This window comes from Equus asinus, chromosome 11, assembly GCF_041296235.1.
Source record: "Equus asinus isolate D_3611 breed Donkey chromosome 11, EquAss-T2T_v2, whole genome shotgun sequence".
Classification (NCBI taxonomy): Eukaryota; Metazoa; Chordata; class Mammalia; order Perissodactyla; family Equidae; genus Equus; species Equus asinus.
The window spans coordinates 69,778,000-69,794,195 of NC_091800.1; the positions used below are offsets into that span (position 1 = coordinate 69,778,000).

General features: G+C 42.3%; 1 protein-coding gene across 1 annotated transcript in view; it reads left to right on the plus strand.

The window, feature by feature from the left end:
- Positions 1 to 1,274: 1,274 nt before the first annotated feature.
- The window catches only part of HS6ST3 (heparan sulfate 6-O-sulfotransferase 3), a 658,248-nt gene continuing 643,326 nt past the window's right edge, over positions 1,275 to 16,196 (plus strand). The window contains exon 1 of the mRNA XM_044779798.2: positions 1,275 to 2,111. Within this exon, the coding sequence (XP_044635733.1) occupies positions 1,408 to 2,111 (704 nt within the window). The 5' untranslated portion in view covers positions 1,275 to 1,407. The remainder of the gene's footprint in view (positions 2,112 to 16,196) is intronic.

Genomic DNA, 16,196 nt, shown 5'->3' on the forward strand with positions numbered 1-16,196 from the left:
CGTTTCGGAGCTCAGTGTGTATTAGCAGGATGAATTTTAGGAGGTGACCCATAAACTCCTCTTATGTTCTAAGAACTGCATGGTTGTGGGCTGGATGGTCTGGTGCTGGAAGAAATGAAGCGTGTGTTGAACACAGAGCCTGAGATACGTAGGCTCCTGATGGATAACTGATGAATGGATGCTGGTTGAAGAAAGCTGTAGAGTTGGACCAAGTTGTGGAGGAGCAGTTGTAGTTAAGGAACGACTGGAATAAAACTTGAGGACCAGTTAGAATGTCTTGGGTAGAAATTAAAAGCGGGCTGGAGCCAGTCTCCCTTGCTGACAAGGGACCGGCCAACTCGTGTCAAGTCCGGTTTAGGTGGGTCTGCCCAGCAGCGTGCAGGTGTTATCCCTGCAAATAGGCCAGCCAGATTTCTGTCCACTCAGATTGAGAAACTGCAGATCTGGCGGTCTCAGATCAGCGCCAGCGACGCTCTCCTTGGGCCTGTCCTCGCTCCGCCTTTGCCTTTCCCCCAAATCTATTCTCGCTCTCGGCTGAAGGGATTCCCACCCCCAGCTGCCTTCTCCGAGCCCCGCGGAGCGGCCGACTCCTCCCCTGGAAACTCCTCCGGGGCTGGGGAAGGCTTTGGCGCATGCTCCGTACCTAGGGCAGGTTTCTGCTGCGGGTAGCACGGCTCCCGTCACACCGGCTGGCGGGTTGTGGCGGTGCCAGCCTGTGTGTGCGAGTGTGTCTGCGTGCCCGCGCCTGGGCGGACCGACCCGGAGAAGCAGTGCGACTCGCCTGGAGAGGCGGCTCCGCACAGGCGCCTCGCCTGCAGCGGCCGCAGGGGCTCCTCGACAAACTTGCGGCGGGCGCCGGCCGTCCTCGCGCCTCCCGCGCCCCACGACCGGAGGGCACAGGCGCCGGGCGCGCGGGCGGGGCGCGGTGCCAGCGGCCGGCCGGGGCGGCGGGGCCGGGCCGCGCCTTCGCCCTTGGCCGGCGCCCTGGCGAGCCTCATGCAGCCCCCGCGCTCGCGGCCGCAGCTGCCCGGGGCAGGTCCAGCACCCGAGCCGCGCTCCGCTGCGCCTGAGCGCCCGAGCGCCGGCGGCGGGATGCCCCGCGTCGCCTGAGAGCGCGCGCCGCGCCCGGGCGGGAGCAGGGATCCGGCCGAGCCGGGCGCCCCGGGAGCGCAGGGCTCCCCACGCCGCAGCCGCGCGCCGGCGCCCGCCTCCCCGCTCGGCTCCCAGGCCCCGGCCCCGCCAGCCCCCGGGTGCCGCGGGGCCGCCAGCTAGCCGCACGCCTCGGCGTCAGGGGCATGGAGGAGCGGCGGGCTCGGAGCCGCGCCCCGGAGTCCCCGAAACTTCCGAGCGGGCGCCCGTCCGCGCCGCTGACGCCGCCGCTTCGTCTGCCGGCCTGAGAGCAGGACCATGGATGAAAGGTTCAACAAGTGGCTCCTGACGCCGGTGCTCACTCTCCTCTTCGTGGTCATCATGTACCAGTACGTGTCCCCCTCCTGCAGCAGCTCCTGTGCCAACTTCGGGGAGCAGCCCCGCGCGGGGGAGGCCGGCCAGCTGGCAGCTGCGGGACCCGCTCGCCGGGCACAGGCGCCCCTCGAGGAGTGGGAGCGGCGGCCCCAGCTGCCCCCACCGCCCCGGGGACCTCCCGAGGGGCCGCGGGGGGTCGCGGGGTCGGAGGACGAAGACGAGGACCCGGGGGACCCCAAGGAGGAAGGGGAGGAGGAGGAAGAGGAGCCGGACCCCGAGGCCCCCGAGAACGCCTCCTTGCCCCGGTTCGTGCCTCGCTTTAACTTCACCCTGAAGGACCTGACCCGCTTCGTGGATTTCAACATCAAAGGGCGCGACGTGATCGTGTTCTTGCACATCCAGAAGACCGGGGGCACCACGTTCGGCCGGCACCTGGTGAAGAACATCCGGCTGGAGCAGCCGTGTAGCTGCAAAGCGGGCCAGAAGAAGTGCACCTGCCACCGGCCCGGCAAGAAGGAGACGTGGCTCTTCTCCCGCTTCTCCACCGGCTGGAGCTGCGGGCTGCACGCCGACTGGACGGAGCTCACCAACTGTGTGCCGGCCATCATGGAGAAGAAAGACTGTCCCCGCAACCACAGCCACACCAGGTACTGTCCCGTGCCCCGTCCCGCTTCCTGCCACTTCCCTGCCCATCTCCCCCATTCCCCGACCTCGGGCGGCCCTGCGCTCTCTAGGCGTGCTGGTGGTTCCCCAGCATCTTCTGGGGATTGGGGCACTGGTTTTGGGAGAGGGATAAGAAGCCTCTGGATAGTGCCCTGGTCTTGAACTCGCTCCTCCCCTCGCCCCATCGCTTCCTGCCACTTCCCTTTCACCTTCAAAGGTGTCCGGAGCCGTTGTGTGTGTCCTTCCTTGTGCCCAGCATGGTGTGACCGCCCTCAGAGCAGACGCTGGGAAAACCGTAGAATGGCAAGGAGCCTGGGTTAGACCAACAAGGTCGGATCTTGTACTTAAGTTATGTGAGTGGAAACCCAAACCTGGTAAAAGGCAGGGGAGCTTGACATAGAGAGGCAAGGCGGGAGGTTTCCAGGCATGCTGAAGCCAGAGACGAGACTAATCCCTCCATAAGTGGTTCTTGGGTGGCTGCTTGCCAGCTCAGGAAACAATCCTCTTGATGCCGCTTTGAAGATATGCGTTCAAAATTCCTGCTCTACCTCTATAACCCTAATTCTGGAGATGGTCTTTGTTGCTGAGCAATGCCAGGATTTGGACTCATGCTGTTCTCAGCAAGATTTCCACTTCCCCCCAGGACAATCCACCAACTCATTCCAAAAGTATTTGTTAAATGCCTACTGTGTGCCTGGCAGTGTGCTAAATGCTGAGTGAATATAAGAATGTAATAAGTAAAATCCCTTCCTTTCAGGATAGAATGGCTTTCTCTGCCACCCACCCCCCACTTTTAAATAGTAATACTGCTGAGAATTAGGAAAGTTTGAAATCTGAATAGCCAATGAAACTGCTTACATTATTAACATCTTTTGAGAGAGGCATAGGCTTAAGAATTTGGTTGAATGTTCTTTCTGCCCAGTGCAGTTTGAAGATTAATCTGACATGCTTGCTCAAGGGACTAAAATATTAAAAGCTTGAAACACTAGTTTATTGAAGTTTTTATCTTAAAGGTTTCAAACAATTTGGTGTAAGGAAGTAGAAATTTAAAAACTCAAGCTCAATATGTTGATATCAGTTAGCTTTTGCATTTGACATTATGGAAAAGCTTCACTTACTGGAAGCTACCCAGATTCTGGAATTCACCACCACTGAAGCGTCTAATTCTACTTCATTTCTCCAAGAATGAGCAAAATTTCATTATGGGATTTTTTTCCTCTGGCAGTTTTTCAAATACTTTCTCTCCTCCTTGCTCCTTTCACTGTTTAATGGAAATTGGTTAGAATAAGAGGCTGGTTGGGCTGGGAATGAAGGCATGAGACTCCTCCCTTAGTATATTTTAAAGACCTTTTTACTTTTAAAGATTTCTAATTGTGTAGTATTTTAGATCCTGCCACTCTATTTTAGCTTAAAACAGTTTTCCAATTAAGTTTTACTTCAAACTTTCCAACATACAATACTAATATTTCAGTGAGAGACAATCTCTGCTACATTTCACCCCAAATTGCACTTTTTGTTTTTAGGCGCCTATGTATTAATTCCTGAACGATCCGAAAGAGTTTGCTGGTCTGATGTCCAGCTTCTATTTCACTAAAACTAGAGACTTTGATTATCAATAGAAGCATCTAATGACTCTTCAGTAAAGATCAGCATTATTTTCGACCAATGTATATAAAAGTCTTAGTAGACAGGTGAAGATTTTGAAGTAATTAGAAATTATAGAATCTAAAACTAATTGGACTTTTGCTTAGTGATGAAGTGATGCTGCTGCCACAGACCATGCATAGATTACAGCAGTAAGGTCTCACTTTTATAGGAGAAACTCAGTGTCTGTCTGCTCTGTAACATGGGAAAATTCCACCTCGGCTATTTGAACATATGGTTTCTATTGCACAGTCAAATGCTTTTCTTTGTTTAGCGATGGACCATGAACACTCGTGTCTCCCTGAATCACAAGTTATCAGATAATCACCCTGCACTGTTTTGTTTTAATTTTTGTGATAGTGTGTTTTTTGGTACCACTTTTATGATCCTTCTTCCTTTTCCTCCTCCTCCACTCTCCCCTTCTTAGTTACTTTTCTTCTCTAGATGCTGCAGCATCTAGATGGAGTAGTTGTGGTTTATGTGAGGTGTCCTGCATCAAAAGCTATAGGGAAAAAGTTGAAGAGATGTTCAGTAGCATCTTCCTCACAGAGAAGATTGAATTAGTTGTCTGTCATTGGAATGTCTGGGTATAACATTCTACAGTCAACTAGATTAGCCTGGATAATGGAGGGTACATTTCCACAATGCAAAATGGCAGATAATCTATTGCTACATAATGGGAACAAGTTTCTTTTTCAAATAGGGCTGACTCTAAGCAAAATCAAGAATAGGTCATGTTGATTTTAACTTCCTAGTCTCTTTGCTTTTGGTTCTCCCCAAGCTTTCCCTCCCTGTTTCTCACAAGGATCAGTGCCCCCGTGGGTCAGGTAATGGTAAGAGCAAAGATTCTGGAGTCAGATGGATATGGCTCTTGTGCTTACTAGCTGTGTAACCAGGAGTTACACAGTACTCTTTCTAAGCCTCAACTTCTTCATCTTTAAAGCATAGGTAATAATTAGTGCTTCTCTCGTAGATGTGTTATGAGAACTGAGTGGCAAAATGCATGCAAAGTGCTTAGCATAGTGTCTATGCATAGTATAATATGCCAGTATATGATACTTAGTACTTAATATGCAGGTATACAGTAATACTTAGACATTAGTTGTCAATTGTAACAATATTTTCCATCATCAAGACCTTCTTTCACAAAAGGATCAAGGTCAGTTCCTTAGAGCAGCTCAGTGTAAATGGGTCACTTTAATTTCTAGAGATGCCATTGTATGATTTTTTGTATTAAGACAGAACCCAAAGTTCCAAACTTTAGAAATAAATTGAAAGTTGTAGACATTTGGGCATCAGTTATTGCAGGGAACAAGATAGGAAACAGGGATGGAGGACACATGATATAATTGGGTATATATTCTGTTGGTGACAAGAAAAACTGGAATAGTGAGAGAGGAGGTAGGAACATCCAGGACCAAAGGTAGAAGTGGGAAGCCAACTCTGAAAGGAGATGCATGGTGAGGTTGAAGGAGCCATCCTGTGGATTACATGGGCCCAGGAAGGGGCAAGGCTCAGAGGCTGGCAGTTTAGATCCAGCGCAGAGGGCATTTCTGATCACAGAAATTGGTTAGAATAAGATAGGAAGCTAATAGGAAAATGGCACATCTGAATGACCTCTTTTATCATATCACTGATGATTTCTTCCCATTATTATTCCTTTGCTTTTTTCCCCCAATTATTTCTTTGGTAGGTTATTCTTTCTTATTATCTTTATGCTTCCTTCTTTATTACTGCGCATTTTCTCTTTATCTGCATGCCCAGGTCTTTAGAAGACTCTTCTTTACCATTGTTGAGTATGCATAGAATCACAGCATTTTTTTTTATGGCTAAAAAAGACTGAAGAGATATTATAGTCCCATGATTTATACTGTTAGTGGGTAATTTAATTCTAAGGCGATGAAATGATATGTCTAAGGTTTCCCCAGGGAACTCGTGTCTTCGTTTTGGTAATTTATATTCAATGTTTTGCCAATTGTTCCTTCTGTTTACTATGGAAAATATAGCGGAGGGTGTTGTAAGCACTTCCTGTGTGCCAGGCACCTTGATAGTTCTAGGAATATGATTTTGAACAGATATTGTCAGCCCTATGGAGCTTAGGCTGTTAGGGAAGATAGACTTTGATCTTCTTTGGTGAGTATTGTTCTCATAAGAGTATCTCTTAAATAACGCTGGAAAGAGATTCCATCCATACCTTTTGTAGGGTGGGATGGCAATTTTTCTCTTTTATGACCCACGTTTTATTGGTCCTATTAGAGTAGTTGGAACCCTATGAATATTGTAATAGATTGTAATAGATAGGTGTTGCAAATGAAAACCTAAATTTAACTGAATTCAGCCAGAGAAGAATTATTGGCTTAAATAACCAGACCACAGGAAAGGTAGGGGTAAAGTTGGTTTCAGGAATGACTGCAACTGGAGATTTTGGGTCTTTCTCCCTACACTCCTCTGCATATTGACTTCATTCTACCAAATTGGCTTATCTCATTAAATGGGTAAGTAGCTGTCATCTCCAATAGCTCCACAAGCCAAAAGGAAAGTAGGCCTTCTCTGAGTTCCAGTTTGAAATCTTGAGGAATGACTCTGATTAGCCTAGCTTGGAACTTGTGAGTATTCTTTCAACCAATCAATGTGGCCAGGGAGATGAGGTTCTCTGACCCACTTTTCATCGTAGAACCATCCCCATGCCTGGTATGTGTGTGTGTGTGTGTGTGTGTGTATGTATATATGTATGTGTGTTATCACAAGAAGGAGAGCTAGCATAGATATGGCTCCTGGGTAGACCATTGGGTTCTGGACAGTCCTTCCAATTGTGTCAGATATAGGTGTAAATAAGTGAGAAATAAATGACACTTCAGATCTCTTCTTTGCATTCCATTTAGGAACGTTTTTAAGTCAGACTACAACCCCAGTTTATTTGCAGCATCTGGGAACCATGTCATATGAGGAATAATTGAAAGAATTGATATTTAATACAGAGATGGGAAAAATAAAGAAAGAAATAAAGGTTGTTTCCAATGCTCCAAGAAGGAGGATGTGGGAAGATGGAGGAGACGTGTTCTGTATTTCTCCAGAGGACGCAACTAGAATAAGTAGGATAAGGACAGCAGTTCAGAGTAAGAAAGAACTTCATAAAATTTGTAACTGTCTAAAATGAGAGTGAACTCTTGTGAAGTGTTCCCCAGTGGTGAAAACTTTAGCCATGGCTGATTAGCCATTGATGTTGTAAGAGGAATTCCTTCCTGGGGAAGGGCTTAGCCTGTATGGCCTTTTATTTTAAGATTTTGTATTCTAATCTATGCTGAGTTCAGAGCATCTTCTTTCTTCTCCCCTTTTCTGCTCTATGCAGAGAAAATAAAATCAACTTCCAAAAAAAAAAAAAAGGGATAATAAGTGAACTAGTCAGTTCTCAAACATTTTTAAATATTATACCAAGGGAACTTTTGATAAAGCACAATCTGATGGCGTGAACTGTCTTACATATTCAGGGCCAAGAGCAATAAATAGATGCTGTGTACTAGAATGTCTGCTTCTTAATAATAAGTATAAAAAGATAAGATGAGAAAATATAACACAACTTGCCACAAAAAGCCGTAACCACTTTGAAACATCATCTGGTTATTGCTTTTCCTTTAGACAGCAGGCTAAAATATACAGTGAGGCTGCAGAGCTCTGTTTCAAAGACTATCTAGAATATTACAGCCCCTTGTGCCTTCTAAAGCATCATCTTTTTGATGTCTCTTCTAATTAGAAATGTTGAACTGCAAAGAAGGTTAATTTTCACCATCAGGTTTGTGTGTAGCGTAAGACTAAGGAGATAAGAGATTGTTCTGTCTATATGCCATAGCCACTTACATGCTCATTACAGAGTCTCTTAAAGTACTGCTTCTGGTTCAAACCACCAATATTTGCTATAAATCAGAAGGAGGTTGAATTAAACCCATTCAGTTTTTTGGGTTGTGAAGATAAAACTGGAAGCTGTAAATGGTAATAATTTATTTTTCTGCCTTTTTCCAGATGGTTTCCTTGGGATTTTTGAAGAGGTTGATTTTAGAGACATATAAACGTTCATTTAATAATTGGAAGCTAGGTAAATTTAGTCACTAACAGTGTGGATTTGCTTAATCTTAGGCTTGTTTTATTATTCTCAAAAGCTAATTATTATCATCTCATTTTGGCTAAGGACAATCAGAATCTTATGGCATTTCACAGTTGTTTATACTTGATAATGCATTACACAGGTTTAATTGAGAGTGGAAAATCTTAATGTGATTTTAAAAGTCATGAAATAAATTATTGGGCCAAGAAATAGATTTAGTATGAAAATAATTAAATGGGGAACCCAAATTAATATTTTGTTGTAATCAATTATCTGGTTTGTGATGTTTATCATGTATGAATTCTCCGTTGATTTTAATTGGCTAATATAACTTTGTTTTAATTGTAGCTCAGCATTTAACTATGTGTTGGAAAGTGTACTAAACATTTATCTTAGACGATATCGTTTGTTTATGTCTTCCTCTAGCAAATTCAGTTGCTCAGTAAAGCACCTGTAAAGTTCCCAGCACAGAGACTGACCTGTAGAACATGCTCAATCAATGTCAGCTAAAAATATATGGCATGTTCTAGAATACCCTGTAAAAATATCAGCATAACTTAACAAGATTGTGATTCTTTAAAAGATGGAATTATCAAACATTTTGTAGCATGACTCTTATTTTGGGTGCAAGTTCTAATTCTTAGTAGTTGCCTTCCATAATTAGCAAGATGTCAGCTCCCCTGATTCTCTAGAAGATGAGTGAAAGTAAGTACAGAGGCCAAAGCTTATTGGACCATTGGAGGACATTTCTCCTCTTAGATAGTATGCCACAAATCAAAAATTCATTTGGGTACAAACAGATGTACTCACCTTTTGGGAGGGTTAATCTCATCATTCATTCTCACTTTAGGAAAAAATCAGCCTTAACGGAGAGCATGGAAACTTTGATGTAGGATGGGAGGATGAGAAAAGTGCAAATAATGTAGACTCTGGATTACTACTGGTGAAAGCCAGGTGGTGGTGGTGGTTGTAGTTAGAGACTGTGAGACTGGAGATTAGTGGGAGAAGACCCTAAGTTAGGAAAAAAGTCCTCAAGGGATAAAATCAATGACGAATTTATCATCCTCTGAAAATCACTGAAAATTGTGCTGATGCCCAGTTGGTGAATGTAATTAGGATAATGTTTAAGAGCATGAAAAATGAAGTCAAACTAGCAGGGTTTTGATCTGGGTCACTCACTTACTGTCACATAACCCTGCATAAGTCAGCTACCTGCTCTGTACTTCAATTTCCTTCTCTGGAAAATGGGAGGAATAACAGGACTATCTCATGGTGAGCACTGATAATACACATGACATCTTCAGACAGAGCCTGACGCATATAAGAGTTAGCTATTATTATTTTATCGTGGAACTCATCTTATACATCCGTGCTGTTTTGTGTAAAAATAAAATGATAGGTCAACCTGTACTATCCTTTTTGAATCTGGAACTTTTCATCTTGAATGATGCAAAAATGAACTGTCAAGCTGTGATGCGAAAGAAAAGTCATAAATGATAAAAGTAAATGTTGATTCTTAGTATGCCATGGACATTCGAGCACTTAATGAATGCTGTTGAATGGAAACTTATGATCTTTCTTTTCTTCAGTGTATCATGTTATTTTTTTATGGGAAATTAATGAAACAGCAACAAAAATGTTTAAACACATACAATTAAATTCATAAATGAAGCTATCTTTCAGTGAAATTGAATGAGTTGCCCGTGGGCATATATTTGTAGTTCATTGTGATTATTAACATCTTCCCATGCTTTTATTGGTAAATACTGTGTCATTTGTTGTCAGAACCTTGCACTTTCCACCATATGTTCATGGTGGTCCCTGCATTCTAGTTGATAAACATAGAGGGTAGAAATGCTTACCACCTTGATGTCTTCCATATTTGTATCTTCCAAAGAATTCAAGGTTATGGATGTCTGACTGCAAGCCTGGATGATAGCTTCTATATTTTGTGGAGTCTAATTAGGAACTTTTAGAATTTTATAGGTTTACTTCAAAAGTGAAAACATAGACCTAGAAAGAAAAGTCAACAAGACTTTAAAGATAGATATGTGGTAATTTGCTGCATGTGTGGGAATCTGAAGGTGAGATCCTTATAATGCAGTAGAGAACAAGGTGACATGCCAAGGGAGAGAGAACAGGCAGTGATAATGTAGAGTGTAAATTAGAAGGATGCTGCGGAGGAGGGAGAGAGGAAGGATGGAAGTAGTCAAGGTGAAGAATGAAGTCCTAAAAGAACTGAATCAGAAGGTAATGTTGAAAGTAGAAGTCAGAAATTTATCTTGTATGCGATGTTTGTCTCATTAGTACATTTATGGGAAGCAATCAACTATCCAGGAGGCTATCTGACTTGGAGCGCTGGTATATTTAAATGCTGCTGATTTTTTTTTAATTTACTTATACGTTCTTTTTCAGTATAAGGTTACTGTTTTAAAACATTGGAGCTGTATTAGTTAGAATCCTGGAAGCAAGCAGGGGCACACTCTGGGGTTGCAGAGGGACTAGTTACAGAGGTATGGATGGGGTAGAGGCACCAACATTGGACCTCAGGTACCTTGCAACTAATAACAAGGTGAAACTGTTAACCCCCATGGGCCTGAAGTAGCAGAGGGAGAGAACCATGTGGTCAGCATCCACTGTCTGCTGGAGCCTGACAAGAGCTACAGTCTCAGTGGGAGGAAGGGCTTCCTTATAGGAGCTGTTTGTAAAAGCAGCTACTGCCAGAAGTATGGAGCTGAGGCAAAGAGGAAGGGGTGGGGGAGGAACTGCCTTGACCACTTTCTCCTCCCGTCTCCTTCCATTGTTTTCTATTGGCTGAGTCCAGCTAGAAGCTAAAGAACAAGAGAGCTAGTTGATATGCTCCATGTGTTTCAGCAAGGCAGAGAAAGATGGAGAATGGATTTGGGGTTGCGGGGGTGGGAGGGATGAAAATGGAGAATAACTAGCATAGTACCTTAAAATATTTCTTCTAATTCATTTTATGAATACCCCGTTCAGTTCTACAAATGAGACCGAGAATAAATACCCTTTCTTTTAGTACCTGTACTGCGCGTTTTCTGTATAGACCATTAGTCTCCAACTACAGAATGGTGTATGCAGCAAAGGGTGCTCAGGAAAGGAGCAGTCACCATAGGCAAGTGACTTTTTGCTGCGTAATAAAAATAGTGCTAAATTCGAGTGTTTGGTCACCTTAGTACCCCAGAATCAGCTGGTAATAGTGACAGATTTAGGCAGTTAGGTCTGTAGTTTGATGCATAGTGTACAACATGCATTTTATATCTGTGTGTGGTATTTTATGAATTTGAAGTCATATAACAATATTAGTTAAGGCATGACAAAACAGTTTGTAAAACTGGATGTAATTTGCAAAAGCATATGCGTGAGATGCAGTTCTTTCTGTTGCTTAGATTTTTCTTCCACGACTGTTAAGAACATTAAAACTAATATTTATATGGCTTAAAGTCTCTGAAGGTAAAAGGTGAGGGAAGAAAGAAAATTGTATTACATTTGAAACTGGTATAATCTTTCTAGTTTTAATTTGAAAGGACTTTTGAAACACTGTTTCCATATTTATTTTGGGGGAGATATTGTTATGCTTGAAAGTGTACATACGTGCACCTCTCTGTGCATAACATTACTAGCATGGGATCTCCTAACATTAGATACTGAAGAATTGTCCAATAAAGTTAGTATCTGAGCAAACTTGACAGAAGAACTATCACTTCACTGCTTTAATTCCAAGAGTCAAAATGCCATGAGCAAAACACTTTTCAACATGTTTTTGTAAACAACAAAAACAATATTCAGTGCAATATCTGCTCCCAATACATGTATTGAGATTGGTGCATATGTGTTAAGTTCATTTCTCCCATCCATAGGAGGGCATTTTGAGTTCCTGGCAATAACATCCATGAAGAACATACCAAAATCCATCATCTTTTTCCCAACCCCCCTTTGCACACTTTTGTTCTCTGGAATACCATTTTGCGAGGTGGCTAGAGTCAGCAATGGTCTGTAAACACAAGGATCATCTTCAGTCCCTAGCCCCTATATGAAACTTACTTGCCATGATAAAATTGCCTCAGGAATTGTTTTCTGCTGGCTATGAAAGTTATCAGCTCTAAGGAGCCCGCACTCCGTTCCACTGGATTTAAGTCCAGGTGCCTTATAGAATCTGGGAGTGGTATCTCTAAGGTTTTCTTTCCCACATAGCTCCATTGAGTTTGTCATTGTGCCTTCCATATATGCAATGAAAGAGGTGGATCAAGAGATATTTCTGTTTCTAATATTTATATTAATAAACATTTCTGTCAATACTTCTATTCATAAATAAGTATCAAAAATATTATGTATAAAAGCATCTGACAACATGAAGGAACTTAGGTACATTGGAAGTGTCAAATTTATTATCTGATGCATTTTTAATCTAAAAATATTTGTCAACTCTCTTGGCCCAATCTTTGCCTTTTAAATTCAAGCTTAAGCCTACAACACCGCCGTAGATAAATTTCTTTGCTTTGAAAGGTTTATTCTCCAAGTTCCTTGTGTGGGCTGTAAAGAATATTTAATGTAATGAAAAAATCAATATTGTGTATAAATTATTTAGGCTTTACTATCATTGTAATTTTCTCTTCAACGCCTATTGATCAGCAACAATTCATTTGTTAATTTCTTCCTAATAAGATATTCATTGTATGGGGTCTGTAGTAGTGCTGTCCCTGCAGTTTCACAAATAAGTCATGAATTACTAATGATACATGGAACAAGTTAACTGACTAGCGAGTGCCGTGAGATGGAAAACAGGCAAAGGGGAGTCATTCGGAATGCTGGCCTATGAAACACTGTGTGGCTAGACAACTGCTTACAAAAATGAATAGATTTTTTGCAGGATATTAATTTGTACTGTAAAATTTTATGTGAATGTATTTTTCCAGGTCTGTATATGTTTCTTTTTTAGAGTTAATTTTTAAGTCCATGATTCTCTTGTTTTGAGAGGATAGGAGACGGTTTTCCCTAACTGTCTGTAATAGTGCTCTGAGTGTGGTACTTATTAAATGCTGTTTTGACAGTTGGCCACTGAACTACTTCAGAGGAGTGGGAAAAAATCTGAGACCTGTAGGAAACCCAAAGAGATTTGAGTCCAAGAAATCAAACTGCCAAAATGATGGCAAAGAGAACTTTTGCATTAGTAATTTGGACCAGGGAGGCAGAGTGGTATCCTGAAGAGAGCTCTATATTTGTAATCAAGCAACCAGAGTTTCAATCCAGGCTTCCTCATTTACTCGTTTCTTTATTTAGTGACTATTTTGTGCCCTTCAGCATCCTCAGTGCCTAGGATAGTGCCTGGTACATAATGGCTATCAAATAAATGCTGACTGAATAAATGAAAGAATGAAAGAAAGCAAGCATACATAAATTTACTAATTTATTGGACAATTTGGATAAGAATATGCATCCTCTCTCTTTTTTTAGAGTTGTTGTGGGTTAAGGAAATGACTCTGAAGGCACTTTATACAGTATAAAGTACTATATAAATTTAAATTTACATTGATGGTGAGAAGCCTTTTGATATAGAATGGAAAAGGAAGGAAAGTTGGATTTTGGAAATGCAATGAATATATAATTCAGCTTTTATGGAGAGTTTCAAAAATCGAGAATGACAAAGATGCAGTTGAAAAATATGCAAACTACACATTCAGCTCAACAACTTGTTAGAGTAATGAGCAGTTTCTTTTAAAACAGGACATAATATATAACAAAATTCTTATTGAAATGTGTGAGTCTTTTCCTTAGACCACCAGGAAACCTTTTTTCCCGAGATTTGGCACAGATCATGATGCACAAGGTTTTTTTCCATTGCTTTACCCTTTTGAGGAAGTTATCCTAAAATTGATATTTAAATTTTTTACTTGTGACTTTATCATTATTTTCATCTGACAGCTATATCTCTTAATCTCTAGGCTGTGCTGATGTTGTGTGTATTTGATAGTTGTTTGGGTAGGTTGTATGTGTACTGGCAGGAGCAAGGCAGGACGAAGGTAGACCTAGGTGGGTTACTGTAACAACCAGGTTTTATAGTTTTTGTATTTCATACTTTGACATCTGAGGTCTTGCTGACCCTGGAGGTACTGCCGTTCCCAGGGTTAGCTAATTCCTAGAGATAGTAAATGAGCATGACTTCCATACGAAAACTAACAAATCCAGAGCCCATACCTGCAACCACTTCCCTTATTAAACCTTATACTCCAGGCCACTATCCTCCCTGCCTTAATCACCCCCGAGCCAGGTACCAGACAACTCAGGACAGTCCCTGTACTCTAGAGCCTGCTGAAATTATTCAAACTAGCAGTCCTAAACCTGCTTACGCTGCCTCACTCGTTCCTTTCCCCAGAAACCACAATAAAGGCCCAGGTTTTCCCCTTGTTTCCTCTGCCTCCTGACCAAACTTGGTGCTTCCCCATGTGGTATACTGTGCCTCCTGTCCCTAAGGGTCTGTGAGTATAAAAAACTTCTTCCTTTGTGTCAGTCATTTCCTTGTCTGCATTTCTTACCACAACTGATTAAAATAAATCCCTGAGTATCCTTAAAACAGTTATCAAGAATGGAACTCAAACATAAGACAAAGAGTCTAGTTAATCAAAAGCATAAAAGCGATACAAAGTGGGTTCTGAAGCAGTGTAGAAACCAGTGATTAGAGTAAGGTGCAAGGCTAAGTTGAGACTAATCAGTGGATTAGATTAGTGGATGAGACTAATCACCGGATTAGACTAATCAGTGCTCTCACATCCATGGTCAGGACTGTAGATTGGTTCCAGAGATTGGAGTGGGACCAACTCTTCAAGTCAGATAGTTCTAAGCTACAGGAGGACAAGGATGTAGGAGGAGGAAAAGAGAATGGGGAAGGTTGTAGAGCTGTGATACCCAGCAAAACCTGAGACAGCCAATCCTTATAATTTAAACAATATTGAAAAACATTGACTAGTTGACAAGAGAGAAATAATAATATCTAATTTTATTTTGAAGTCATTTTCTTTCTATAGCTAGCTAGCCAGCTAGTTTGATTCATTCAATCATGACTGTGCATAGCCCAATACCTGGCACTATGGGGATGCAGATTGAGGACAAGACTTGGTTCTGGCTCTCAAGGACTGAAATCATGATTATGTAAGTCACAGGCAAAATGACTTGGAAATATTTACATCACAACATTTAAGTCAATTCATGATATTCAGAACTATATACAAAAGTTCTGAAGAAGATATACTAAAAGAAAGAGTCTGAATGTTTTCAGGCATTAACAAGGCACATGGTAAAGGGTTGAATTGGCTGAAGAGATAGGGCGATATTGGGATGGCTATGGGGCAGTTTATAGGGGGCCCTGAACATATGCTGGACTGAGGAAACTATTTTTTATTCAGTACCACATTTACACTTACTTTAAATTCTTAAACAGTGATGCTTTTACAAATGTTTATAAATTCCCTGCTACTCTGTTCTTCAAAAGGTAAAGCTTAATTCCTCTCTTCACCCCCAATATCGACTTTAGTGACTTAATTCTTATGAATAGAATACAACCGAAGGGATGAGATGCCGTCTCTGAGGTTAGGTTATAAAAGGATTGTGGCTTCTGTTTTGGTGTGCATGCTCTCTCTCCTCTCATCACTTGCTCTGGGTAAAGCTATGTTCTCAGCAGCATTGTAGAAAGGCCCATATGGCAAGGAACTGAAACCTCCTGCCAACAGCGGTGTGAGTGAGCTTGGCAGGGATCCTTCAGCCCTGGTCTAGTCTTCAGAGACTACAGCCTTGGCCAACAGCTTGACTGCAACCTTGTGAGAGACCCTCAGCCTTGTTTGAATGCTCACAGGAATGATAAAGCAAAGAGGGGTGATTGTAGGAGTGATGTTTTTAAGAAGATGAGGGATGATACGATCACAGAACACAGGATCTCATCTATCTTCTTCCCTTTTTAACAGAAATGAAGGCAGAGTCTTTGACTACAGATACAGGAAGGTTGGTGAATTGATAGTTGAAAGATGAGGTTGTCCTAATCTGATTGCATCTCTTTTCTCTGTGAAGTACAAAGCAAGGTCATTAGCTGAGAGTGGGGAGGAGAGGAAGGAATGTTGAAATTTGAGGAGAGCAGAGAAAGTGTGAATAATTATCTCAGAAGTTGGGAAAACAATTTCCTAGAGAAGTAAGCTGTCTGGCAGGATTGAGTTCTGTTTTGAGACCTGTGATTATAAATTTGAAACCAGTCCAGTTAGCATGATTCTGTGATTTTTCTTCAGCAACATTAAGCTGCTCTGGTGGAGGCATGGACGAGGTG